This window comes from Chaetodon trifascialis, chromosome 1 (assembly GCF_039877785.1).
Source record: "Chaetodon trifascialis isolate fChaTrf1 chromosome 1, fChaTrf1.hap1, whole genome shotgun sequence".
NCBI classification, from domain to species: domain Eukaryota; kingdom Metazoa; phylum Chordata; class Actinopteri; order Chaetodontiformes; family Chaetodontidae; genus Chaetodon; species Chaetodon trifascialis.
In genome coordinates, this window is record NC_092056.1 from 6,047,575 (window position 1) to 6,073,587 (window position 26,013).

The following is a 26,013-nucleotide window of genomic DNA, read 5'->3' on the forward strand; positions in this document are numbered from 1 at the left end:
GTCAGCTCGCTCAGGAAACAAGGCTAGACACAGAGTAAGCAGCAGCAACAGTGGCAGCGGCGGCTGTCTTCCCACCGGCTCGGAGACGTGCTGTGCCTACCAGAGAGGGGAGTACTTCTATCAACAAGCCAATAGCTCTGACAGGAATTTTTCATTACACAGTTGTTAGGCAAGGAAGCAGGGAGGTGGGGGAAAGCTGATGTCATTAGCAGGGGTGTGCGAGTGCATCAGCAGCCATGTCACATGCTGCTAGGTGGGTCAGTGATGCGGACGGAGATGCATGGCAGTTTCACCGAGCACAGAGGCAGCAGGTTAGCTCCCCCGTCAGCCAGGGTAGGGGGAGATGTGGTGCTGAGGGAAGTTTTTTGTCTTTGTGTTTTCTTTAAATGAGATTTCTAAACAGAAACTGTTTCGTGTGACGACTCTCTTCGTGCCCTTTTCTATGTAACGCAGACTGAAACAACAGTTATTTTTAGCTGTCTAACACTTCCTCTCCACTCTTCTTCCACGTCTCTGAACTGGATCTTGGACCGAAAAGAGTCGGAGCTGGCTGCGGTGGGCAGCAGGAGGATGCTCTTCCCCAACTGTGGTGGCATGCCCGGCTCCCAGGAGATGCCGTCATCCAGGGGCCCACCGGGTGTCACAGACCTGGGCCTGGGCCTCCAGTCTCTCCGGCTGTCCGGGTGGGACAGACCCTGGAGTAGCCAGGAGACAGACAAACACACCTCCCCCTCCCAGGTTCAGACCAGCTCACCCTCCAGTAAGTACCAGATTTTATTGCTTACTTCAATTAATTTAGGAATAACAGTAAATCCTGCAGATTAGTCTTGGTTTTATGCCACATAATGTCCTGGAGTGAGCTGGGTGGTGGTATGTTTTCCCAAGAGTGTATTAGCTCTGTCCATGACTCCTTTTCATTTGGACACTGCTGTAGATATTGTAACATCTGTGAGGTTTCGTGCCTTGACTTGTGTAGCCTTCATTTCTGTGGAAATGTGTGGTGCTTGCTCATTAACAGCAGTCTGTGTGGGAACAGGCTGTAGCGTCACCAGGGAGGATGATGTAGCAGTTTTGCTTTGCTGCATCTCTAGCAGCCTAGTAGGCACAAAACAGTCCAGTGAAGCTACTTTTCTTTTACCCAAACCTGTAAGCGTTTTTTGCTAATTGTAACTAAGAAGTCATTTTCTAAACACTTGAGTCTGCGACCTGTTGATCGAACTGATGCCAGGATGTTATTTTTCAGGCAGAGGTTTTCTTACCGTCCCACTTAAGCTGATTAATATGCGTGAACATAGAAGATGTAAATGCTGACATTTGGGCTGTCAGACAGTCCTGTGATGAGCGTCAGTCCTTGGACAGGTACCACTGACTATAACTATGCCCCACTTGTCATGACCCATTTGTAGAGCTGTAGTTTTATTGCCGCATGTCCAAACCGACCAGGCATAACTTCATTGAGAGCTTTCTAAACTGGGCCTGCAACAAAGTGGGACAGAGCTTTGAATGCGGCCCACGGCTGAATAATCCCCTCGGAGCCGCATGTTCACGGTTACAGGCCACGCAGTATGTATCTGTCGGTTGCCAGCTGACTTGCGTTGTTATCAAGAGGAAGGCGTGTAGCTTCTGTGACAAGGTTGTGTTCCAGATTATTAGCGGCCAAGTTGCAAAACATTGAATGTAAAATTGAAAATGCTTCAAGCATCGATTCCTCGGGCATTTTGGCTTGCTGTTGGCAGCCAGCTCGCTCATCAGGTATCTTCCTCTACATGCAAATATTGGAAACTTGAGTTTGCGTTGCGGCCTTTCAGTCAGGTCTGCAGCTTCAGCACACAAAGCCAATTTTCTGTAGTTTGCTCATCCAGATTCCCTAAAATAGCAAAATAATACAAATTTTAGAAAGCAATTCACCACCGAACAAATCGATATCGCTTTGTAGATTCAGCACACGCATCACGTTTTCTTCAGTTTGCTCTTCCTCTTGGAAAACAGACATAAGACCAGCTAAAGTAATGTCACCATGGCTGCTTGTGCAGATTTCTCTGAAAAGCTTGAGTCATCTCACGAACACTGTAAATGGTGTAATTGTCCTGTTTTTCCAGTGCTAGGTTTACTGAACAGTCCCTTCAGTAGCATCCTTGGGAAGCCCCCAGGCTACCTGCCCGCTGAGTCCATGAGCATGACTGCTGACTTCTTGGAGAAGTTCCCCAGCATGGCTCGCATGGCAAGCCGTCTGGACTCGAGCTCCTTTTTGGACTCTCGCTCCAGCAGCCCTGAAGACTCAGAGACCAGCGGCTTCAGCTCTGGCTCAGACCACCTCTGTGACATGCTGGTAAGCCCCTTATACTTATTCTGTAACTCCTGTTTTCTGTGTTTGATTCTTAGGGGCCAGGTGGGGAGAATTTGTTTTGTGTGTGTGTGGGTGTGTGTAGGTGTGCGTGTCATTAAGGATCAGATGGTAGCTTGGACCTTTTATTTGAATCGGGCTTGTATTAGAGACAGGCCCTTGTAACAGAACTAATTCTGTTACTACAGTACACATATGAGATACAGCCATGCCATATTGTTCAAACTGACCACTTCTGTTTGATTCATTTTGTATGTTAAGCTACTGATAATTGCCCTTCTGGGGTTGTGCGATATGTAAAAAAAAAAAAAAAAAATGCGATGCCAATATATTTGCACAGGAGTGTGCACGGGTTTCCGTAGTTTCAGGAAATATTCGTACACTTGTTTTCCTCAACAAACAGGAAAATACAACTGCACACTCTTTGAATACAAGTTTGTACAACTTTCCCCCTGCTGCATCTCTGCTGTCGCTGGGTTATGGTCTCACTTCCTCTTCAGATGCAGACTGTCAAATTAGCAAAATGATGATAATCAGGTGGGTGATGGACTAGGTGGAGGTGGGCCTTTATAAAGTGCAGCAGCATAGGTTTCAGGTGAGCAGTGAGGCAGCAGGAGAGCAAACAGAGCAGCGATGGCTTCAGTACACCTCTGTGATCATAAAGTTGTGTTTAATATTCTGCAGTGAGGAGTGTGAGAGCAAGAGCAGACTCAAACTGGCCTGAGACCACCTCACAGGTTTCGCTTCATTAGTGTATAAAATCTATTTGTGTTGATTAGCAGATTGCAAAGGGGCTGTGGAAATGTAGATTTGCTGAACTTAAGCCATTGAGGAACAGGTTCCTACTCTGTGTTTCACACCTGGTCTTCACGAGCAGCTGATCTTTTCCTGTTCTTGCTGTCTTCATTTGAGAATTTGTAGTAATTATTATCATCATTGGAAATGAATTGTTTTTTTGTTTTTTTTGTCCATCTGTCACTGTGGCTGGTGGCAGACTCGTGATTCAGTCTGCATTGTGGAATATCACAATTCGCCCTGTTATGCTGCTTTTTACCTGCCTCTGTGGTTGTTCAACACTTCACAAATTCACCTGCATTTGTTGGGTGGTGGGTGCTAATTTCCAACTTCCTGATTTTGATTCAAACTGTACACACTGACGTGATTTGGGCATTTGAAATGTGAGCAGTTGGCAGCGAGGTACAACTGTCTGGACGTGTTTCCCTGCAGTCGACTCTGCGGATTTCCCCTCCCCTGCCTTATCTCGCATCCAACATGCAGAAGGATCTGCTGCGACTGGGCTCCCGTCTGGACCCCCAGGACTCCAGCTCTCCTCTGACCCCACCATCCAGTGCCAGCCCCGCCTCCTCAGCCATTTCCCGCCGCTGGCATAGCGGCTCTCCGTGGCCAGGTGCAGACGTGCTCGACCAGTCGGATGATGCGTTCAGTATCGAGAGGGAGGCCCGCCTGCACAGACAGGCTGCAGGTAAAACCAGAACCTTCAAATCTGACTCATCACTGTTCTGCCCTTTTTGATTGTCTCATAGCTCAGATTTAATGGTGTGCATGGTGGCTTTGTGGGTGACTTTTGCTCTCCTTTTTGTGGACTCCTCAGCTGTGAATGAGGCCACGTTCACCTGGAGCGGTCAGCTGCCTCCCAGAAACAACAAAGATGCTCTGTACTCCTGCAAGGTCTTTCTTGGCGGTGTGCCCTGGGACATCACAGAAGGTAACTGCAGCCTTCGTTTGAGTCTTGATTTTATAGATGCTTAGTAGTGTTGATGTACAATGAGTGAGCAGCCTTTAAGGGGCTACTTCCATTATTGTAGTTTAGACTTAGACTAGCGTAAGGACAGAAATGGTACAGATGGAGAACTTAGAAAATAAATGACTAAAAAGTGTTTAAAATAATATAAACTACGCAGTGCAATTAAACCTGCAGTGCAATATCAGTTGACTTACAAATTTGTACTGTACTTATTGTATATACATGTGTAATGTAGTGCAGTGATAGCCAACTTAAACCTGCTGAGGTGGACAAAGTGCAAAATTAAATCAAAGTATACAGTGAAGTTGTAGCTATAGTTTCAGCAACTGCATTTTTATACTCATTTTGTATATAATGTACATAGATATAGTTTATTTTGTATTCCTTTTTATTGTGCTTTTTTCTACATCTCCTTTCTTTATTCTTGCTATCGCTGTTGTCTACAACAACATAATTTCCCTGTCAGGGATCAATAAAGTTATATCTTATGGATCAGATGAGTGTATTAGTCCTGCAGAGGGGAGTGTGAGGCTTTACCTCCTGATGCAGAGGGGACTGGTTGCACAGCTGTAACTGTCCTTGTCACAGCAGAGCTGCACCGTTTGGAGGACGTGAGGCGTTTTCTATAATGCACAACAGTTGGTGCAGCGTCCTCTCCTCCCAGAGCAGAGCCGGCCCAACAGCAGACTGAAACTGATGATGTTGCATTGGTAATGTTCACGCTAAATGTACATTTTATCATCCTCTCTCACCTTCTTCCTTCGTTTCAGTCGGCCTGATCAACACCTTCAGCGGCTACGGCCCTCTGACTGTGGAGTGGCCGGGTAAGGATGGAAAGCACCCTCGCTGTCCTCCCAAAGGTAATGTGGCCAAAGGTAACAACAGGCTGGTAGGCTATTTTTCTTCTTTGTGGTTTTAGGGTGGCACTGTGGTGAGCACATGGCATGCTGGTGAGTTTGACTTGGGGCCTCTGAGGCGTTTGGGTGGTGATACTGGAGCTTAATGTGGTGTAAAACATGGTGGTAGATGAAGGGAGTGGATTAAACAAAAATGCCTCATATGTTAGACTCTAGTGTTTGAGCTTCTGCTTGGGACTGTTTGTGTTTCCTGATGCAGGTTTCAAAGCAAATGTCTTCATAATGTGAGACGTTTCTGAATGGTCTAATTTTCATTAGTCACTTTTGCTTGACTGCACAAACAAACCCATTAACTGATAATCAAGCGTTGATTATATTCTGTTAGATGCCTTTAAAACTTGTGATTGACACGTTGCAAACTGTTGCATGATGTGACTTAATGACTGTTAGTGTCTTCTTTATTAATTGATCTTTACGTTAGTCGCTGCCTCTGTCAAAGTCATTGTGTCAGACTCTGCTTTCACACCGTAACACTGCGTTTTTCTCTGTTTTCAGGGTACGTTTATCTGGTGTTTGAGAGCGACAAGTCTGTGCGGGCGCTGCTTCACGCCTGCTCCCAGGACCCGTTTCACCCCGAGGACAACCGAGAGTACTACTTCAAGATGTCGAGCCGCAGGATGCGATGCAAAGACGTGAGTTCAAGTAGATGCAAGTGTACACCAGTCAGGGCTGGAAGGTAACTCGTATTGAAGTACTTGTACTAAGGAAAAATTCTGGGTACTTGAGTCATTTCATGTGACTTTGTGCTTCTGCTCCACTTCATCATTGAAGTAATTTTTCCATGCAAAAACATTTCATGGTTCATGTTGAGGATTTGCTAATCGATCGTTTTTTGTTTTTTTTTTAACTTTGTACTGTTACTGTGGACAAAACGAGCACTGTGAAGGTGTCCTTTTTGGTAATTGTGGTGATATTTCTCAGTATTTTCAGATTTTTTTATTTTTTTTTTCCAAAACAACCAGCTGAGCAACAGACTAATATTCAGCAGATTAATCTGCACTAAAAATGAGTTTGCAGTCCTAAACAAAACAGTTTAAAAATGCTCCATCAAAACCAGCAACAATAAAATCCTTCTTTTACATTAATGCCTGAATAATAATGATACAACATCAGGCACAGTGGCCATTTTTCTGCACTGAGTCCATTTTCCTGATTACACTTTGGTACCTTTACATTAGTAACATTTTCAATGCAGCGCTTTCATTGCATGGTATTTTTTCATTGTTAAGTGCTGAACAGCATCTACAGTGATGCAGTCCAGTGTGCAGCCTTGCAGTTTACGCACGTTTTGGACTGTTGGTTTGAGCAAACAAGCAGTCTTTTTGATTTTAGTCGAAGAAATTGGCGATTAAATATTCAGGCGAAGTGTAGTGCATCTTTTTGTGTTTAGGCTAAATATCGTTTTTGGACTTTGTCTTTTGTTAAATGAAAAGTTTGTAGATTTATTAAGTTGAGGTGTCACATGTCTGCAGTAACCTGCAGAGGACTCCTGTGACTCGGGTCCCTTTTCTCTTACAGGTGCAGGTGATCCCCTGGGTGATCTCCGACAGTAACTACGTGCGCTGCCCCGCCCAGCGTTTGGACCCCAGTAAGACGGTGTTTGTGGGTGCGCTGCATGGCATGCTGAACGCCGAGGCGCTGGCCAGCATCATGAACGACCTGTTCGGAGGCGTCATGTACGCTGGCATCGACACGGACAAGCACAAGTATCCCATAGGTGAGACGGACTGTCTGCTCTTCATTTAAGAAACATGCTGAAGGCAGAACTGCAGTTTGTAGACGTCTTGTAAAGAAGGAATACTGGAGTTCATCCACCTTCAGTGTATCTGACAGCATGTGCTGGAGGGTTGACTGATAGTCATAGTATCAAACCAGAATCTGTTTCCATCAGCGTATTCTGCTCATGGAGGCAAACTCTGTCGATTACACTTTGACACGAGGATTTGAGCCACAGATGAAAATAATTTCAGGTGCTGATCGTTGAAACCTTTTTGAAAACTGAATGATTGAACTCTTCTTGCGTGCAGGCTCTGGACGTGTCACTTTTAACAATCAGCGCAGTTACCTGAAGGCTGTGTGCGCAGCGTTTGTGGAGATCAAAACCCCCAAGTTTACAAAGAAGGTAAGAGAAAACCGTGAATGAATCTTTGCACTTTCTGTGATCAGTCATTAGTATCTGTGCAGTGCTGAGTGACCGATTAAATGTCTTAAACTGGAAACTATCCATGAGGCTTAAATCCTTTTTAAATAATAAAAAAATCATTCTACAAATCTGCTTGTGAAGCACAAATGCTCTAAAATGAATCATTTGCTGAAAGGCTTTGATGCTTAATCAGCAGGTTCTCACTTCATGCTGTCAGCTTTGTTTTTTTGTTTTTGTTTTTATATAAATAAACTGCTTGTGTCCCTCCTTCACTGCTGTGAACTGAGCAGCATGGCTTTGTCTTTTCCCTCAGGTCCAGATTGACCCGTACCTGGAAGACTCCATGTGTCAAGTTTGCCTTCGCCAACCTGGACCTTTCTTCTGCAGAGACCAGGTCAGTGGAAAGTTGCTTCATTAAATCCTGCTCCCTGTGGGGCTTGATGGTGGATGGTGATGGATCAGGATGAATATCGCTTCCTTAATATTTCCAAAAAATCAGAAAGTGTCAAAACAGACAAAAAAAATGTGGTGAGGGCACGATGATTTGCACAGCATTAAACAATCAAGAATCCAGTAAAATTAAATAAAAGGGCAACTTGTTTACTGTTTATTATGTTAAAAAATGCAGTGATTGGCCTGAAAATGTGGCTGGGCAATATGATCACAATGATTTTTATCGATCAATATTGATATTTATCACAGTGTATAGTCTAACGCTGGCAGAGTAGCAAGAGTAACTCAGTGATGACAGAGGGTTCATTAAACTTGAGACAGTTTCACAAAAAATAGAATAATAAACATTTAACTGTGTAAACACGACTGATTTAGAATATATTTTGTGATAAAAACACATTGAATAACTAATTAAACATGTTTCATCAACCGGAACAAAGCGAACAAAGCGCATAACTTATTAAAGTTTATGTTGTGTTTCCATCTTGGTTACCACCGACCAGCGGTTTATTCTGCAGACCGCCTTTGCCCTTTGATGCTTTTGAGATATCCAAACCGCTTCCGTATAACTTGCATCGTTTTACCTTTCATGCCAACAATTTCCTCGGCTGCGGAGATAACGTCAGGTCACTTGGAGCACTTCAGCATAAAGCTGTTAAAGAAAGTGGGTGAGGATGAAGAGGCAGCAGGTCACTGCATCACTGTCTGTTCTGCTGGTTCAAAAGGTGTTTGATAACTCGATCGATCTGTCTCTTTAGTTGCATGTGTGGATAATGAGCGTTGAAGTAGATGCTGAAGTGTGTTTCATCCCCTCGGCTGTGGGCTCTGCTCTGAAGTTCACGCTGCTGTCCGCTCTGCGAGCAGCTCAGCCTGCAGAGAGGCTGTTAGATCTGTCCCCATCGAGTAAATCGCTGTCTGTTGACACCCAGGCCTGCTTCAAGTACTACTGCCGCTCCTGCTGGCACTGGCAGCACTCCATGGACATCCTGAGCAACCACCGGCCCCTCATGCGCAACCAGAAGAACCGGGACTCCAGCTAGAGCAGATGGATGCCGACGCTCTGAAGGGCCAGAGGAAGAGCCCCTCTCGACGGGTCCAGGCTGCCCGCCAAGGAGAGCACGTGTGCGAGACGTCCCTCGGTACGAGGGCGCCGTGGCACTCCACCAGGCACTGGGGATATCACTGTAGAAAATGTTCACTTTTGCACTTGCTACATTTTTGCTGTCGTTCACAGTGGCACTATGCACAGTGACTTTGTTGGGAGAGACCAGGGGCCCTTCACACTTATGCATTTTCCCAGACTTGCGGCCAGACAGGAAGACGGTCAGCCTAAGGTTAAGACGTGGATGAAAATGCCATTTGTTTTTCTTTTTGTTTACATGTGTTGCATAGTAAAGAGCAATCACGTAAGTTTCATTGCCGTTCATTGGCAAATGCCATACAGTGCCTTTAAATTTTTATTTTTCCCCCTCCTCCCTCCCTCCTCTACCCCCAGTTGGCGTCTGTTTTTCCTGTGCAAGCCAACTGGTGATTCTTACTTTTGGGAGTTTAATGTTGGGCTTCATTTAACCAATTGCATTTCAGACATTTTTACGCAGTTTTTTACTAATTTGTACACAAACGGTTTTAAGTCATGACATGAAAATTTCGAACAGAATTCTACCAGGCGGCTGTTTATCGGAGAACCCCCTTTTATTTTCCTTTCTCATACATTTTTCTGTGGCCATCCCCCCCCCCCTTTTTTTTTTTTTAATTTGCCCTCCCAGATTTCAATTGAATGGGCACAAACCGTCGGACGTACTACTTTAAACTTGCTTTGTTGGTCCAGTTATATTAAATGTATGTGACCGTAGTGCTGCATACACCTCAGCTGGCAGTCCATCATTTCTCACGCATGGTGATGGACCCCGTTGAGACCAGAGTGGAACGTTTGATTGTACATAGTTTGATTTTTGCACTTTTTAATTTGCACGTTTGGAGCGGTGGCAGTGGTTTTTAATCACTTTTGTACATCAGCAGGGGGACACGCCTATGTTAGAACAGCTGCTTGTTTCCTGTTGAATGTAAGAACTTCCACTTAGCTGATGATAAATTCAATCTATCCAGAGCTTGAGTAGACCCCAGTAAATGATGCCACGCTTTCTTATCCCATTTTGCCTTCTTGTTCCGGTTGGACATAAATGCATAATAAGCTGTGTGCCAAAGACAAAGTGTCTTTTCTTTATCCATTAGGTTTGTCGTGCTGAGCTTGTCCCTTTAGCCCAGCTGCTTTTTAGAGTTTTGAAAGTCTACCTCATTGTGGTCTGCCAAGTTTGCTGCTACTTACAGTTGTGGAGTATGTTCAGATTGGGCACAATAAAGGTGTTTAAGCATTACCTGCCACGTCTGGACTCTTCATTCATATGACTGCTGTTTTTTTTTTGGAGAAATGTTGGCCTTATGAACACCTGCAGGTCATCCTTAATCACTAATTGTATGTGAAGGAGTTTGTAACGTTTGCAGTCATTTACTGATCTGCTGAAACACAAATTTTTCCATGTAAAGAGACTCATGAGGAACACTGCATGTGCCAGGTTACTCATCGGTGGGTTGATTTGAAGTCGTTTTCCTGTTTATGGAGACTTTCTAAAGTCTGGAAAAAAGAGCCTGGGTTCATTTTTTAACAGAGGTTGTGTTAAAAGGGACTAAAAGTAAGAAAACTAAACTTCTCACGCGACTCAGTTTGAAAGACTTTTTGGGCTTTTGATTTCATTTGTAGCCTCCAAATTCGTTGATTAGTGGCGTCTCAAATTGGCATTTATGAACAACCCAGTGATGGAGAAACTCGTGCATGTAAAAGATCATTTTAACCTTCAGGTGGTTTTTGGTCGGTTAATGTTTGTTCTGTTTGAATTCATCCTCAAAATGTTTTAATGCTGTTCAGTCTGTTAAAGCAGCGACGTCGATGCAATCTGACCTGAATATTCCTGAAACCAGTCAGCCTCCACCTGCATGGCTGATGCTGGTGGAGGCTTCTTCTTCGACATTTGTCATTCAGTGGTTCACTGAAGATGATGCTTCAACGCTGAACAGAACGCGCTGAGGGTGAGCTCGAACAGTAAGACACCATCAGGGTTCATGGTGGTCAAACGTGGTCCTGAACAGGGTTTTTATTTGAGTGTTTTAAAGGCAGGAAAGGTAAACTCTAAAATGCAGACGTCCACAAGCAAATGAAGAACCGCATGCAGCACTTAAACTCAAAGATTAGTTTTTGTTTTTACGCCAGCTGTGGAGTCTGGAGTGTGCTGCTGGAATAATCAACAGCTGAACTGATTAAAATGCTAATTGAATTTTTTCAATTTATTTATTAACTGAACTCATTACATTTGCTTTGAACTACTTCTTTGTGCTTATTTTTCTTAGAACTAAATTTTAAAATTGAATAAAACTGACGCTAAAAAGGCTTTATCTGTATTTGTAGTTCCATTTACTAACGTGTCTGTTAATGTTTGCAGTTTTTTATCAATTCACAGCACCGATCCCAGAAGATGTTTCATGAAGTAAAGTTTGACTAAAAACCGCACTGACCAGCTGTTCAACAGAACAATTTAACATACGATAATTAAAGGTTTTACTGTATTCATGACCCGTTTTCAAAGATTTGACTTTAGATTCCAAGAAAGTTTGGACGTTCTGCAAAACACCAGATTGTGATAACTTGCTGATGCTTTTTTGACATAATCAATGTTTTACCTGATCAGCGTGATTGATTTTAATAAATATCTGCTTAATGGTGTAATGGTTAGTACTCTGAACTTTGAATCCAGCGATCTGAGTTCATATCTTGGTGACACAGTGGTAACAGTCGCCTCACAGCTAGAAGGTCCTGGGTTCGATTCCCGCCTGGGGTGCTGTGGGCGTTTTCACTTTCAACAAAAAGCGTGGCATGTGCATGTTGTGTGGCGATTAATAAAGTATGTCTTCTTATTCTGAATTTAATGCAGCAACGTTTCGAACAAGTTTGAACAGGAGCAACAAAAGAGATGAAAGGCTTCACGTGTGTTTGTGAACACATGAGCGCAGGGACACTTTGTAAAACTGTTTGTATGCCGTCCAAACTCTTTTGGAATCTGCGTTTAAAATCACGTCGAACCCACAGAGCAGCAATAAACTAAAAACAGAAGGAAACTGGCTAAATTAATCGTTGCCTTTTTATTAAAGCATGATTTGAATTGACTTTCACTGAAACTGATCAATGAAACAGCTCAACAGCTTCCTGTCAGCGATGAAAAGCCGAGCTCAGTGTCGAGTCCTAAACCCACTTTCTGGATAACAAAGGACAGGAGGGACAAGTCTTAATAATTCTGTCTTTATTAAGAGGACTCTGACACGAGCCTACAGTCCTCGTGGTGTCTTGAAGTTCATTCCAATTGTTGGCTGAGTGACTTGAAGGTTGGAAAGGCCACCGAAATCCTACAAGAGGAAGACGTTTGCACAGTTCAGGTAGATGAAGATGGATCTGCAGATGCATTGTGTTTTTAAAAAGAGCTTGGTCTGTACCAGCTCTATATGGAAAGTGTCCTGAGACAATTTCTGTTGTGATTTGGCGCTATACAAATAAAATTGAATTGAATTGAATTAAATGTCCTTGAGAAATTGTCTTGACTTGGTATTACAAGTCAGAAAGAGAAATGTCTACAGGTGTGAATTCAGAAAGGATTTTAATGACTATGTCTCCAAAGTGAGACTCAAAGGCTCACAAAGCAGCTAAATGTGTTCACACTTACCAGCATCTTGAGCATCTCCTTTGTGTCTGGGTCCACCTCGATGAGCTCCTGGTCCAGAGCAGAAATCTAAAGGATGAGATGGAAAAAAAAAAGATGTCTGAACTCCTCCACCTTTCAGAAGTTAAAGTTTGATGGCAACAACCAGCAAGTGAACCGATTTACGGCCCTTTAAACCATTTTCTGTCTCACAGAGGACACAAAGACACTGGACAGACCTCTGGGACGTAGTTGTCCCTCCTCTCTCTCTCCTCCTCCTGCAGCTTGATGGAGATTCCTCTGACTGGACCGCGCTGGATACGCTTCATCAGGTGCGTCACGTACCTGAGAGGCGAAGGGGAACACGTGGTTACGACCAGGACGAGAGACGTTTGATGGATTCCAGTTTTTTGATTTACTGCAGTGAGGACAAAAACAGGCTGGTGACATGTTAGTAATTTAAATGACCATTTTTCTAAGTCATAACTGATTAAACATTTCTTTGGTAACTTGTGCTGAACATTTCTGACAATTCAAAGTCTAAACGAACACAAAAAAACATTCAGCAACATTGAAAACATTTGTTAGATGGAATTTGAGCCTAATTGTGAGCAGTTAAAAAACACAGATCAGTCAAAAAAAACAAACACAGAAAGGAGACCTTCCCTGAGACGATGAACATAACGGGAAAACTTTCAATTAGTAACCACAAGCCGTTATTTTGGGTCGCTGAGCCGCCCAGTTTCTTCTACATTTCACATCAACATACAGCAAAGACAAGCAATCAACTCAGCAGCCACGACGTCTGTGGTGCACAAAAACAACCTCAACAGTTTAATCTGCACTGAAGTGCTCGGCGTTCACACCGCTGACCTGCAGCTGACTGCACGGAGCACAATGTGCTAATAAAGTTTGGTCCACACAAAGGGAGGGAGCTTCAAGAACGCTTCAATTAAAAGACATAAATAACTGCAGCACGTCTGTTTCTTCTGCGCCAATTAGACGCAGTTCCTCAAGAAAAAGCCGAGAATAACTCTGTTAAAGTGGGGTAAAATGTTTAATTTAGATGAACAGCTGCAGGACTCCACCTCAGCCTGGTCTCTGGGGGAAAGTGCTGCCTGCTGACTCACTGTGAAACTTCTCTGCACCGACTTCAAACATACCAGCAGGAGACAGGGAGGCTTCGCTCTGACGTCAAGCCCCGAAGGCTCGCAGCTACAGAGCAGGAAACGCTGCTGAGGCCTGACGGACTACCTTAAACCGAGGTCACTGTCAGACTGAGCGGAGCACAGTGGTCGTGATGTTCACATGGACGCCTTTTCAACGAGCATCAGTGTCAGACTCCATGTTGCAGAACAGATGCCAAGAATAAGAAGCGACTTATAGGGATTACAAATTAAAAGGCTCGCAGAGCCAAAAACGCACAACAGCCAGTGTGCACCAAAATAAAAGACACGTCTGCACCAACCAGCTGATGAGAACCAGGCCAAACATTAACAAAACCAGAGCTCTTCACTCCATGAGACTGTCAAACCAGGAAAAGACTCTGATATTTCTCATCACTGTGAGGGACATAAGTCTTTTCTAAAAGATATTTGCATAATTAACATGTCAGGAGGCCATAAAACCATGCAGAAAAATCAGTGAAGGTACAACAAATATGACCAGAACCAGGAACATGCTGCAGCCATGATTGATTTTTACAGTCTATTTGTTATGAGACAATTTAACTATTGATTTTTCAGGATAATTAAGGAGTCAAGGGATCCATATAAAACTGCTCGGTACAACATGTTCATAGGCATCCTGTCACCAGAGGTTCTCCAAAACAAGGCTGCAACTAACGATTATTCTCAATCAAATGTCATAAAACTGTGAATGCTTATCATGACTGCAAACTCTTCAAATCACCTCTTCAGTCAAACCAACACAAACCCGATCATAAATCAGAAACGACAAAGAAACGCAGTTAATCCTTCCACTGAAGGCTGAGACCAGCAGATGTTTGACAAATGACTGAAGCTATCAATCAACTGTCAAAATAGCTGGCTATCGATTTCCTTTTGATCGACTAATCGATTAATCGTTGCAGCTCTACTCCACAACGACACACTGCCTCCTCTGCTTAGCCTGCTTCATGCTCAACACTTTAATGTCACGTTTGCTGTCATAAACAATAACTTTTGCTGGACAAATTACATGTAGATGATAAAACCGTCTCAAGGAGCGACCGCCAGCCTGCAGGAGTGTGCGTCTCTGCACAAACACGCTCAAAACAGCAGCAAATCCCTCTTACCCCGCAATTTTGTTGCGCAGAGGTTTGCTGGGGATGATGGCGATCTCCTCGCACACCCTCTTGTTGGTGTGGAAGTCACTGCCCAGGCGGGTGTAGTATTTCTCGATGATGACCCTGGCGGCCTTCTTGACCGTCTTGGTCCTGACTCGTCCCTGAAGAGAAAGCGATCAGAGACACGAGTGACAAAGAAAACACTGAGCCAATAAACAGAAGGAGGGACAAGTGTGGAGGTCACTAGTTGATGTTTAACACTGGACTGCATATTAATGGTCAAACTAAATATTTTGAGCTGGGATATTATTCTTACAAATTAGATTTGCCACTATATCTTTGGTAAATATCGACAGCCTGAAATCAAGATGGCAAATTTCCACTTGTTCTTAGTAAATCTATGAATTTCCACAGACGAATTCAATGCAAACACACAGCAGAGGGCTTCTTCCTGCAGCCAAGCTTCCTCAGCTCACATATGAGTTTAAACCCGTTTTAAGCCAAAATAGAAAGCAAATTAAGAGCAATTTAAACTCAGAATATTAGAAAATAAAATATAGTTTTGATGTGATAATCGTAGTTTTAAAATCCTGAAATAAATTGGATCTGTATTGGACTTGTAACGTTAGACCCGTCAACATTTAGCTCTGAAGCTACTTTCTTCTGCTACTACGTTAACAACATCAAAAGAACAACATTTAAAAGCTGATAAAAATACAAAGCGACCACAGCTGCACTGTTACACTTATAAAACATGGTGTTAATACGTGTGTGCCGGTGATGCTCGGACTGTTTGGTGGACGGTTAGCTAATAACACAGGAACAATTAGCCTGTTTTCATATTTTCAACTCCGCTGAAATGCTTCGAAATCCATCGTTTACAAATCTTTATGCTGTTTGAGTGGAGGGTGATGTTTGAAACCGCTTGCTGAGCAAACAGACAACAAGGATTGAAAGTGATTGTGACGACTGCTCAACTGAAGTGTTTTGCTGCGTACCCACCATGTTGACTCGGACCGGTGGAAGAGAGGCACCGGAAGTTCAGACAGGAAGTTTATAGTTTACAAACGCCGCTCACACCCCACGTGGACGACAGCGGCCACTAGCGGTGGAGGTATAAAGTGCAGGAGAGAGAGGCCATAAATAACACGTTGTCTCACCTCTCATTTATTATTGACGTTTAAAAAGAACATATATATAATTTCTTGACCTTCCTGTTGCATCAATAACGAATTTTATAATTATTGAGTTATCAAATGTGGCTGTTCAAAAAAGTGTTTTTTTTTTTTTTAAATCATTAATACGAATTATTAAGGTGTATTTATGAAGGTGCATTTTTTTTTTTTTAAAGGTGGCAATATTTTAATAGGGCAATAACTTTCCAATCTACAAAGAAACTATTTAGAACAACTGTTCATGCTGCAGGAAATGACATAAGTTTATGTAGTGGGTCCATTCTTCTGGACACCAGAAATACAGAAACTAATGGTGATCTTTCATATCAATCTTACCTCTTTTGACCACAGCCGTGTGTGTCCAAGTATCTCCAGCAAAGCCTTTCACTGCAAAATCTATAATGACAGGAGGTTTATTTCTAACAATATAATAGATTTTTACTTGTGAAATGCAAATCAATGAGACAAAGGTTGACTGAGCATTTTAGGAAACAGGGTTCAGCAATTTTAGCTCATTCACCAACATTTAATTTTACTTACTGAGTCAGCAGCTGTTAAACTGGTAGAGTGTGTCAGTAATTTAAAGGCTTGATTTTTGAGAGCTCTTAACATCAAGTTCTTCACAAGATGATCTCTTCTACACTCTGACATGAAACATTTATTGAAGCACTTTGTGTATTATGTTCATATTAACTGTCATGATGGTATGTTAGGTTGTTAAATCCCTGATGAAAGGGAGGAGAGAAAAATCTGAGTATAATCAACATTTAAAAAGAGACAAAAAGTCCCCTCTAAAGCCCCCTCCTCTCCCCAACTCACATACTGCGCCCACACAGTGAGAATCAGTGTTTTCATTCCCTCTGAAAACACACAAGAATCAGTGTAGATCTCATTAAAGTCAGAAAACAGAATCTGAAGCAGCTTGTACAAAAATCACCTCACAGAAGACATTCCCACAAGGTGGAGAGATCTTTTATTTTACATAAAAAAGGGTGCAAACTGGAGTTTCCCTTTAGGTGTGGAGGGAATAAAAAGTGATTTTATAAGGTTCATGTGTGAAACATTGTATTATATGAATCCAAGGAAGAGAAAAAAAAAAACATAGGCATCTCAGATAAAAAGGACCTTTACCTTTCTGTAAATTAAAAATAACCAAAAACCATAAAAAGAAGAAATGTGGGTCCTTCATTCTTGAAGCCCTTGACTAACTCATTCAAATACATTTTTGAAGTGACATTCATATTTCAACACAATAATATTTATTTACAGTTTTAAGATTTCTCTTAATCATAGCTCTGGGAAAAAAAAAAACAAAAAAAAAAAAAAAACAATGCTGAGGGGAGGATAAACTCTTGGAGCTGTACAATTTGATTTTCCACAGTCTGAGAGGGGAAAAAAAATAAAATAAAAAATCAAAGAATACACTTTATATGGAATCCCAACAGAAAGAACAAAGAGTATAATTGTGAACTCTGTACAATTTACAATTTTCAAATAATCATCACAATATTGCAGTAAATGTCACCCTAAACCTCTCCCTCAAAGAAAAATATACAGTAAATCCAAGACAATTCTACAGTACAGCAACAAGGAAAAAGTGCCAGAGAACCCAAAAAGACCTAAGCCATTCATTCACACTTTAACTGTCCTTTGCTTTGATTTACACAGCTTTGACACACAGGAATGTGAGTTACACACAACCAAAGCCGTAAACACAAGTCTGACTGAAGTGAAGTATATCGGAAATAATGGGAACTGAAATGGAATGTGCTGTGAGAAGACGTGAAAAAGTTATTTATTTTACATGAGGACTGGAAGCCATAACGTCTCACTGACCCGACAGTATATGAGCCCTACAGGTGAGAAAATACACTGGAGAGAGGCCGCTCGCCGTCGCCTCCAGATAAGCCATGCAGATACAAAGCATACAGAGTTCTCCTATATGGCTCTGTATGAGGCCCAGAGAGTACAAAGTAAATACATCCGAGTAATATATCTATATCTACCATTTCAGCCGTGAGCTAAAGAGCCTGGTGACCCAAAGTTTAAGGAAGAAGCCGATGTTGCAAAGATGACCAGTCACAAATCCAACTCTGAAACAATAAACCCGGTCGATAAAATGGTTGGTTTCTCTCCATTCACGACATAAAAGAAAGAAACCAACAGAAAGGACTCGTGAAACACTTTTTCCTTTCCAACACTTCCTGGTACTGAACTGAGCCGTGTTGCTCTGCGATTTTTTTCCAAATGATAATGGACACGTCAAGGACACAAGGTGGAACGCAATGGTCGAAAAACATTCAACTTCATATTTTCCTGGCACAGGTAAAAGGCATGGGCTAGTAGTAGTCTCAGGAATGGCACTGGGGGAATTCAGGGGAACACTGAAGGCTATATAGTCTGGATATCCATCTCACTACGCAGAAATACTTTCAACTTTTCTCAGGTAGCTGGAATGAAACAGTCCAGGTGCTGCCGGCGCTTTGCGGGGAGGGTCACAGGCAGCAGATGTCGCAGGTTTGGTGTCTGACACCAGATCAAAATACATAACGGTGAATGTTTCACAGAGACGAAACAAGAAAGTGATTTTTAACCTCCAAACCAGCATCGAACTGCGCCTCTTTCTGGGTAAAAACAATGCAACCCTCACCCGGCCATTTCCACCAGCTAGCACAGGACTCCACAGGTGAGTCTGACGCACTTCACCTGTCCAACACACTCAAGAGGCACTAAGACGTCTCCACAAATGAATACCTGTCATTCAAATAGCCTGCTTTCCCACCATTCCCCTCAAATCCTATGTGTGGAATTACGATGACCAAGAAAACAAAAAACAAACAGAAAAGGTCCCGTAGACTTTCATATTCAAGTACTTTCAATAACACAATAACTTAGACCCCGGAGTAACTGACATGTCAGGGGCAAGAAGAAACCGAAAGCTATACAGTGTAAATACACGCAACAAGCAGGTTTACATACTGATTCATCGAGATAGTTTGCAACATCTACAACATTGTATTTCCAAAGATGATGGAGCAGGTCCACAAAACGCCAAATCTAACACTCCACTGAGAGTTGATTCATCGAGGACTTGCGTGTGTGTGTTTGTGTGTGTGTGTGTGTGTGTGTGTGTGTGCAGAGAGGAAGGGGGTGGGGGGGTGTCATGGCACAAAAAAAAATGAGCGGGTGGGGATCAAAATCAATTTAAAGTGTATTCCCTGCACCCTATAGGGAAGGCCTAGCGTATGAGGCAGCTACAATTAAAGTAATAAGCACGTTTAAAGTACAGTATTAAGAAGGCAGGGTCTTGTCAGGGAAAGCCGGGGTCAACAAATGTAGTGCAGTCATGGTCTCAAGCTTTTTTTGTTACCCTCTCTTTCCCCATAAAACCATGGCTATTTGGAATGGAAAAAAAATGCATTTAAAAAAAATTCACATTAGCAAGATATAAAATAAAAAAATAAAACACCTATGTACGTTAATTCACTCTCTGTTAGGAGGATAGGCAAGGTGACATATCGAGGATATTGTTTCAAGGCAGTCCTCCATGACACTAAATGAAAATAAAAAATGGTGTGGACACGTTCACTTAGCCGCCCTGGCTCACGCCGACGTTAAGGTTGTCTCTCTCGCCGTCGAGGAGAGAGCCGTCCAAACATAAAACATGGCTTTGCAGCACAGGGGTCTTCAGACAAGACACGCAGGGGCAGGGACGCCTTAACACCATCAGAGTATTACACCAAACCCTCCATTTGGCATCGCTCTCTTGGGAATACGTCATCAGCGTTACGAGGGAAGTCATTAACTGCTCTGATACTAGCTGGGAACAGTCTGCAACTTTGGGCTTTATTATACAGGTGACCCCAGAAAATTGCGCTGCAAACCTCGCGACCGTCATGCTGCCAACTTGTTTCTTCAACTGGTGATGGGATGTGGTGTTCGACTGGTCGGCTGGTTGGGGGTTAAGGCATTGGACAGTAGCGTCGAGAGGCTGTGATTCGGTCTCCAAAGCACATCACGCCAGTTCCTCTTGTCACTCCAAAGCAACATCCCCCAGTGTCCACTGGTGTAGAGTCCGTCGTTAACCATCACATTATTGAGATCAAGAACATTTAAGACCCTCCCACCCTCGAATCCACTTAGTTTTGGTCTCACTTTTTCCTTTTTTTTAAACATTGGTCTGAACTCCTTAACTGCAATTTCCTTCCCATGCACATGACAGATTATATAAATGCTCCAAAGTCATTTACTTTTCTGTCCATACATTCAGTGTGTATGTTTAAGATTTAGTAAGAAAAACTGGTGGCAACCAAGAGATAAATAGCATAAATAGCATTTTTTTTCAGCCCCATCTATAAGTGTCAGGTTGCTGCTCATCATCACAAAGCCAACAGGAGCAAAACTGCATGAGAGTCAGAAGAGACTGTAGTGTGTTTGACAGCGGCGTGGTTAAGGGGAGTGCTTTAACCAAGCAGCGTGAGCAGAAATCATCCTCAGAGAACACAGTGCAGGAGGCGTCGCCGGTCTCCTGTTCTCTTAGGCCCGGGTCCCGGTGCCAGGGTTGACCTCTTTGGAGGAAAAAAAGTGCAGGGGCCAAATGGCAGACTGATGCTCTTTGTGCCTGTACGTGAAGATAGGCAGTTACACTCTCGGCTCCTCGTGTGTTCACGTTTACATTCAGTCCCACGTCAGGAAAGACCAAAGGGGCTTTGTGTCTAAATGAGTTAGCAAACTAACCGGGGGCAAGCTGCTCTGAACTGGGACTTGACAGAGGGGGGGGGTGAAAACATGATTCTAGGAGTCAAACGAGGAAATCGTACTATGAAACAGGTCGAAGGTGGCAAGAGTCCACAGGAAGATCCCTCTCTTCCCTTCAACACCACAGAGGAGAAACAGGAGCAAAGAATATGGCAAAAATGAGGAGGGAAAAATACAAATGCTGGATGTCTTGAGGAGGAGTGGGAAATTAAAAAAAGCAAGATTATCCTCTGCATAATTCCAACAAAAAGGCTCCCATTTGGACGACTGGCCTGCAAAACATTCCCACACAGGAGGAGGAAAAAAAGAAAAACTGGAAAAAAAAAGAAAAAAACAGGACTCCCATCAAAAGACACAGCATCTTGCACGTCTCAACAATCCATTTTTAACTGGTCCCTCCAGAGAACAATTCAATCAAGATCTTTCAGTCGTCTCCCTCTTTTATTCTGAACGGGACCTTACTGATTTCTGAAATCACAATCCACTGAGCCGGACACTTGCGAGCGTTTCAGGCCGGCGGTGGATGATCATTTGTGCCTCGGCGTGTTCTTCTTCCGTTTTCGCTTGAAGAAACAGCAGCACCTGCAGACAGAGACGGACATTAAACCCACACGGAGATGAGATGCTTCAGACGCAGCGGAAGAAAGAACAAACACGAGCGGGCTGCTTAAATTAGTGTGGGAAATATCACAGGAGCTTAATTTGAGTCTTGCAAATCTGGGCATGTTTTTGGGATCGTAATAGTGAGAACTGCAGCTGGCAAAAGGTCTGATTCTTATAACGTTAGCATCAAGGACAAGATGGATGCATTCCCATCCACCAAGTGTTTGCATGCTTCTTCACCTCCCACCATTTTTACAAACAGAAAAAATGGCAGAGGGGACTCGACTACAAACGGCTGCAGTGACTCTGGAGGAAGGATTTCTCCGATGCAAAAAAATACAAATAAACAAAAATGGAGCAGTGCACACAAAGAGCACAAGACACGGTGAGCCTGGATGGTCAATAAAAACATACAAAAGACAAGAAAAAAAGCAGTGGATCAAGACATAGGACAGTGACTGGGTACTCTTCGATTAATTCAGTAATAACGAATAATGGTGCACCATGCAACAAGAGTTTAAAGACCTTTAACCTGGAGCCAAATGTGCTGCTAAAAAGGACCGATACGCTTTTGCTTCTAAACATCACAAAGCTGAATTAGCTTTAAGTGCTTCTTGTTTTCTGCCCCGGTTAAAGTTAGTATGGCCGCTCACACGGCAGCAGTTTACTGTATTCTTCACCCGTCTGTCACTTATTGATCAGGCGCTGGTGAAAAAACGGGCAGAGACTTGATCGTACACATAGTTGACAGTTTTAAATGGCACTGCTGCACCAGTGAGAGTCTAGTTCAGGTTGGTACAATAACAACTCCACTGGGCCCAGCCTAGGCCGGTCCACTCCCTGTCCCATGAGTCTGATGTGGACTAGCAGAGAGGGACTCACCACAGGTTGAGCATTTTCACGCAGCTACAGAAGAAGAGAGAGGAAAGAGTGTAAAGAGAAAGGTAAGATAGATTAATACAGCAAGACCAAGATGATGGGACCGGGCACATGCCACACAAACATGCACGCAAACACACCAACAGGACGCAGGTGGACACAGGGAGGGGACGCTCGAGAGGTTACAGGAGAAAATGTGGCTGAAAAGGTCACAGAACATCTACCCTGCAGCTATTTCGTCCGGTGTCACGTCACGTGTCGGCTGGGAGTTCGCTTCATTTTCCCTCCCAGAATTCTTGGCGATGAGGATGTTACAGCGTTAAAATAAGTGGTGCTGCGTTTGAACGAAGAATGCGCACTCAAGACCCAACTGCTCATGATTCAACTGTCTAGTTTTTAGCAGCTTTTTCTGATATTTATTGGTGTGAGACATTGAATGCCTCACCAAACCCATGACTAAATAGTGTGTTATGTCCTTTCTAAGCTCTGAGTAAATACTTTTTAAACTATCTAAGCCAGTAAACCTTAAAATCCGTAGCTAATGAAGCATTTAGTAATGTGAACATCTGTTGCTACGAAACATCTGTAGCGGTGCCCAATCGAGAGCAATCACGTATGCAATCAGGAAGTGACTGTAGCATCATAAGCTGTTTTAGTTTTAGGAGGCAAAGATCTAAGAAACATAAGTGTCAGACTTCTGTAAATTGTTACTCATATAGTAATTGGTACAACGTTTTGTAATTTAATGTATATGGCATTATTTTTGTTCGATGATAATTAAAATTCTCCCAGTTTTGTCAACCGCATTAAATTTTAGCTCTTCGTCTCCTTGATCTAAACAGCTCACGTGTTAGCAGGCTAACATTAGCTCAGGCAGTCACTTCAGTTAGCGACATAACAATTACACTTAGGTGTGAATATTTAGTTACAATTCGTCTTCATGTAAGAGCTGGATCATATGATGCAGACTGTTCTATTATGGCTCTATGAGCCATGCGTTGTGACACCCCTCCCGCTGTCCTGGCGGCTGTCCTGGGCACCTCAGTGGACATCTGGCCGGCATGGGGAGGTGGGGGGGTGGGGTGTCATCAGCTGATTCGGCTCACCTGGGCCCTGAGGCTATAAAGGCCGGGCCATGTGTTCACTGTGCCTCTCTCCCCTTCTTACAGCTGGCATCCACCCGCCACCACCCCCACAGCACATGAACGCCACACATCCGTGTGTTGTACTGTTGGTATCACTGCCTCACATCGCTGTTCATTCATGTTGACTTTGGTTTTATCAACTACTCTTGTTTTATGTGTAATCGCTTGTGTGGACTCCCTCCTTGTCATATTCCCAAATCTCTACTTCATTAGGCTAAATTTAAACTCAGGAACAGGACTTCATTGTTCTATCACTGCAAATGTTTCATTAGTTACAATGATGCATAAGCGTATATTATGATTTTCATAACTGTACATTATAGCACCACTGAGGGAAACCAAAATCAGTAAGTTTAATCTGATCCTGCACAGACTGAAAATAATTTGTCGTTGTTCAACCATCAGAAGCAGATTTCAGCCCACGAATGTGAAGAAAAAGATGAAATGTGGCGATAATTCAACCTGTTCGTGCATTCATTGCTTCACGGTCTTGTATCAAACACCAAGTTGTCTGACGTGGTTTCAAAGAGGCTGGCAGCAAACACACCAATCATCATATCAAACAATTGTGTGAGCGGAGACAACAGGAGGGAGGCCTGTCGTCTGGGCAGGAATAGAAACGAGAGCGGATTAAAGTGAACCAACCTCTGGGAGATTCATGAGCAGGCTGGCAGAGGGGAATCTTTTCTTTTTAGAGTGGATTTGTTGGACTGTAAATATATATCACAACACTTTAAAGAGAGCCAGACTGAAAAGAAATACATTGTGATATATTGTGATATAAAGTGTAATAAACGCAAGCATTTATCACAGCGCTGCAGGATGAAGTCAATGGGTTCATTTCGCTTCACGTCTCATATCCTGCTTTGACTAACTTCTCCTTTTAAATGGTCGGCTGGCTCGATGATGATTTATCTGACATTACCTGCTCAATGGACCACTTACTCAGCACTGACTTTCAGTTTAAAGTCGGCAACATTATTTTCTGGAAACCATTTAATCGAACACAGAATGGAACAAAAACACATTTGTTAGAATTAAAGAAATGATTCACTGTTTTAATCATTTATGTGCTAATCCTGGCATTTAAAACTCAGTATTTACTGAGAGACAAGCTATTTATCTGCTCAAACTTTAGCATTATTCATACTATTCATACCCGTAATCGTTCAGATGTAACACCACCACCAGTGATGCCTACCAGCTACACGCCCACAACTGCAATTCTAACAACACTTACCTAATACTTTACAGCCTAATACTTTCATCAGCAGTGTTGTTCAGCAGGCCTGGCAGAGTCAGTCTGAGCTGTAATCACAAATGTTCCCACCGCTGCCTCACAACAGGGAATGCCGAGGCTGACCTGCACGACTGAGGTTCTGCTGTAACAAAGTCGACTGGGGGCCAAATCAGGACGGTCTCCTCCCTCAATCAAAGCTGAGTCTTGGAATAAAACATGAGTGTGTTTAGGGACATTTTTAAATGTCTCAGAGTCTCAGCATGTGCAGCTCTCAGTACTTCAGTAACTTGCAACTAAATCTCTGTATTATGGAGTCAAGGTTCACTCCCTGTTTCTGTTCATGCTGTTACCAAACAAAAATAACTGACTGTAATATCCAACAACTTCAGCTGCAAAGCACCTTTTTTCTCCATTAACGTTTTTGTTTTAGTCGTGTGTCTCAGAAGAGCTCCACTCAGTTCTTCTCAGTCAGCTGAATCATGTGACATTCAGCTAGCAGCGCAGTTTTTACACAGTGGGCGGCCAGCCATGCAGCATGGCAAGAGTCCAGCTAGTGGTGCTGAAGACGAGCACCAGTAGCTGTTTAGCTACTGCTACCAGCTCTAACATGAACTGAGCAGAAGCAATGCTAATAATCTTGCTAACAACTGCCATGTTTGAGAGAGAGGAGTGACACGTCAGAAGCGAATCGCATGACGATGAGAGCATGTGCATAAACTTTACATGTGACCAAGTTTACCACATGGAAAATCTGGTGTGATCTCAACTGGCTGCTACCACCAGACTCTGACAGGATCTCCACTGTAACCATCATTACTGGTGCTGTTAAAGACACAATCAGCAGGCTGATGAACAGTGGAGTATTTCTTTGAAATGACATCCCCAGTGTAGCTTATGTTAGAGGCTGGCTGCTCAGGCTGCAGGTATGTGACACTGCATCAGCTCCGACTGAGGCGTTAATCTGCGTCGGCTTTTCTTTCTTTTTTAAAAAAAACATGTTATTGAGAGAACAGCATGGAGACAGGCAGCGGTAAGGATCAAAAACCCACACAGTCAGACAGAAGATGAGAGGGACAGGAGCGGGATGACAGCTGGGGGGGGTGGGGGGGGCTGTCACAATTCCACAGCATAGCAAAAAGTGAGAGAGAGAGAGAGACAGAGAGAGGTAGAGAGGAAGAGCGGCGAGGAGAGGAAGCGACAGATGGACACGGAGGAGTGGTGTGGCGGGTGTGTGACACATACTTGGCCTCGTCGACCACTTCCACCTCTGCCTGAGCTGTAATCGGAGCGTTGGAATGAGCCGCCAGCGGATCGTCAGCGTTCAGCTCCCCGTTGGTCGAGCTGACCACCTGCGGCACAGACGGGCGTTACTTCAAAAAACAGCGAGGATGTCGCCCAGAATCAACGTGAAAAACGGGCCGTGCTGTGATGGAGAGCTTCTCCGCTTCAAAACCAAACCACTTCACTTCCTCTGTCTCCTCTGTGGAGCCACGTCTCACAGCAGCAAAGAACAGCAATACATCCACAGCACAAAAGACCTGAGCGTGTTTGTTCTTCACTCT

General features: G+C 43.3%; 3 protein-coding genes across 7 annotated transcripts in view; 1 reads left to right on the forward strand and 2 right to left on the reverse strand.

Annotated features, from left to right (window-relative positions):
* The first annotated feature begins 12 nt into the window (after window positions 1-12).
* cpeb1b (cytoplasmic polyadenylation element binding protein 1b) lies at window positions 13-9,997 on the forward strand. Of its 2 annotated transcripts, none has more exons than XM_070965442.1 (11): window positions 13-311; window positions 539-760; window positions 2,100-2,329; window positions 3,572-3,827; window positions 3,957-4,070; window positions 4,880-4,969; window positions 5,522-5,658; window positions 6,545-6,743; window positions 7,054-7,148; window positions 7,483-7,563; window positions 8,552-9,997. In XM_070965442.1, exons 1-11 carry the CDS (start codon window positions 281-283, stop codon window positions 8,660-8,662), a joined length of 1,566 nt encoding a protein of 521 aa, XP_070821543.1. In that variant the 5' UTR covers window positions 13-280; the 3' UTR covers window positions 8,663-9,997. The 2 variants fall into 2 exon arrangements, with proteins under 2 accessions (XP_070821543.1, XP_070821534.1); XM_070965433.1 differs by having other exon boundaries at window positions 96-333.
* Window positions 9,998-11,795: 1,798 nt separating this feature from the next.
* On the reverse strand, window positions 11,796-15,737 carry LOC139332499 (small ribosomal subunit protein eS17-like). Its single transcript, XM_070964490.1, has 5 exons — window positions 15,654-15,737; window positions 14,661-14,812; window positions 12,604-12,709; window positions 12,389-12,454; window positions 11,796-12,074 (listed from the first exon to the last, which is right to left on the reverse strand). Exons 1-5 carry the CDS (start codon window positions 15,654-15,656, stop codon window positions 11,997-11,999), a joined length of 405 nt encoding a protein of 134 aa, XP_070820591.1. The 5' UTR covers window positions 15,657-15,737; the 3' UTR covers window positions 11,796-11,996.
* Window positions 15,738-16,782: 1,045 nt separating this feature from the next.
* The window catches only part of csnk1g1 (casein kinase 1, gamma 1), a 34,963-nt gene continuing 25,732 nt past the window's right edge, over window positions 16,783-26,013 (reverse strand). For 2 of the 4 annotated variants that reach the window (XM_070967370.1, XM_070967352.1), the window contains 3 exons: window positions 25,694-25,800; window positions 22,070-22,093; window positions 16,783-21,166 (listed from right to left, as the gene is read on the reverse strand). In XM_070967370.1, the coding sequence (XP_070823471.1) occupies window positions 21,112-21,166; window positions 22,070-22,093; window positions 25,694-25,800 (186 nt within the window). In that variant the 3' untranslated portion in view covers window positions 16,783-21,111. The remainder of the gene's footprint in view (window positions 21,167-22,069; window positions 22,094-25,693; window positions 25,801-26,013) is intronic. The other 2 variants (XM_070967379.1, XM_070967361.1) reach the window with 1 other exon arrangement.

Excerpts from the sequence above, each read along its gene's own strand:
- cpeb1b (XM_070965433.1), top strand. The coding sequence starts at position 237 with ATGTCACATGCTGCTAGGTGGGTCAGTGATGCGGACGGAGATGCATGG. Across the intron at positions 4,071-4,879 it reads GCCCTGGGACATCACAGAAG|TCGGCCTGATCAACACCTTC; the intron begins GTAACTGCAGCC and ends CCTTCGTTTCAG. Across the intron at positions 4,970-5,521 it reads CCCTCGCTGTCCTCCCAAAG|GGTACGTTTATCTGGTGTTT; the intron begins GTAATGTGGCCA and ends CTCTGTTTTCAG.
- LOC139332499 (XM_070964490.1), bottom strand. Across the intron at positions 12,710-14,660 it reads CTGCGCAACAAAATTGCGGG|GTACGTGACGCACCTGATGA; the intron begins GTAAGAGGGATT and ends TTCGCCTCTCAG. Across the intron at positions 12,075-12,388 it reads AGGAGATGCTCAAGATGCTG|GATTTCGGTGGCCTTTCCAA; the intron begins GTAAGTGTGAAC and ends TTCCTCTTGTAG.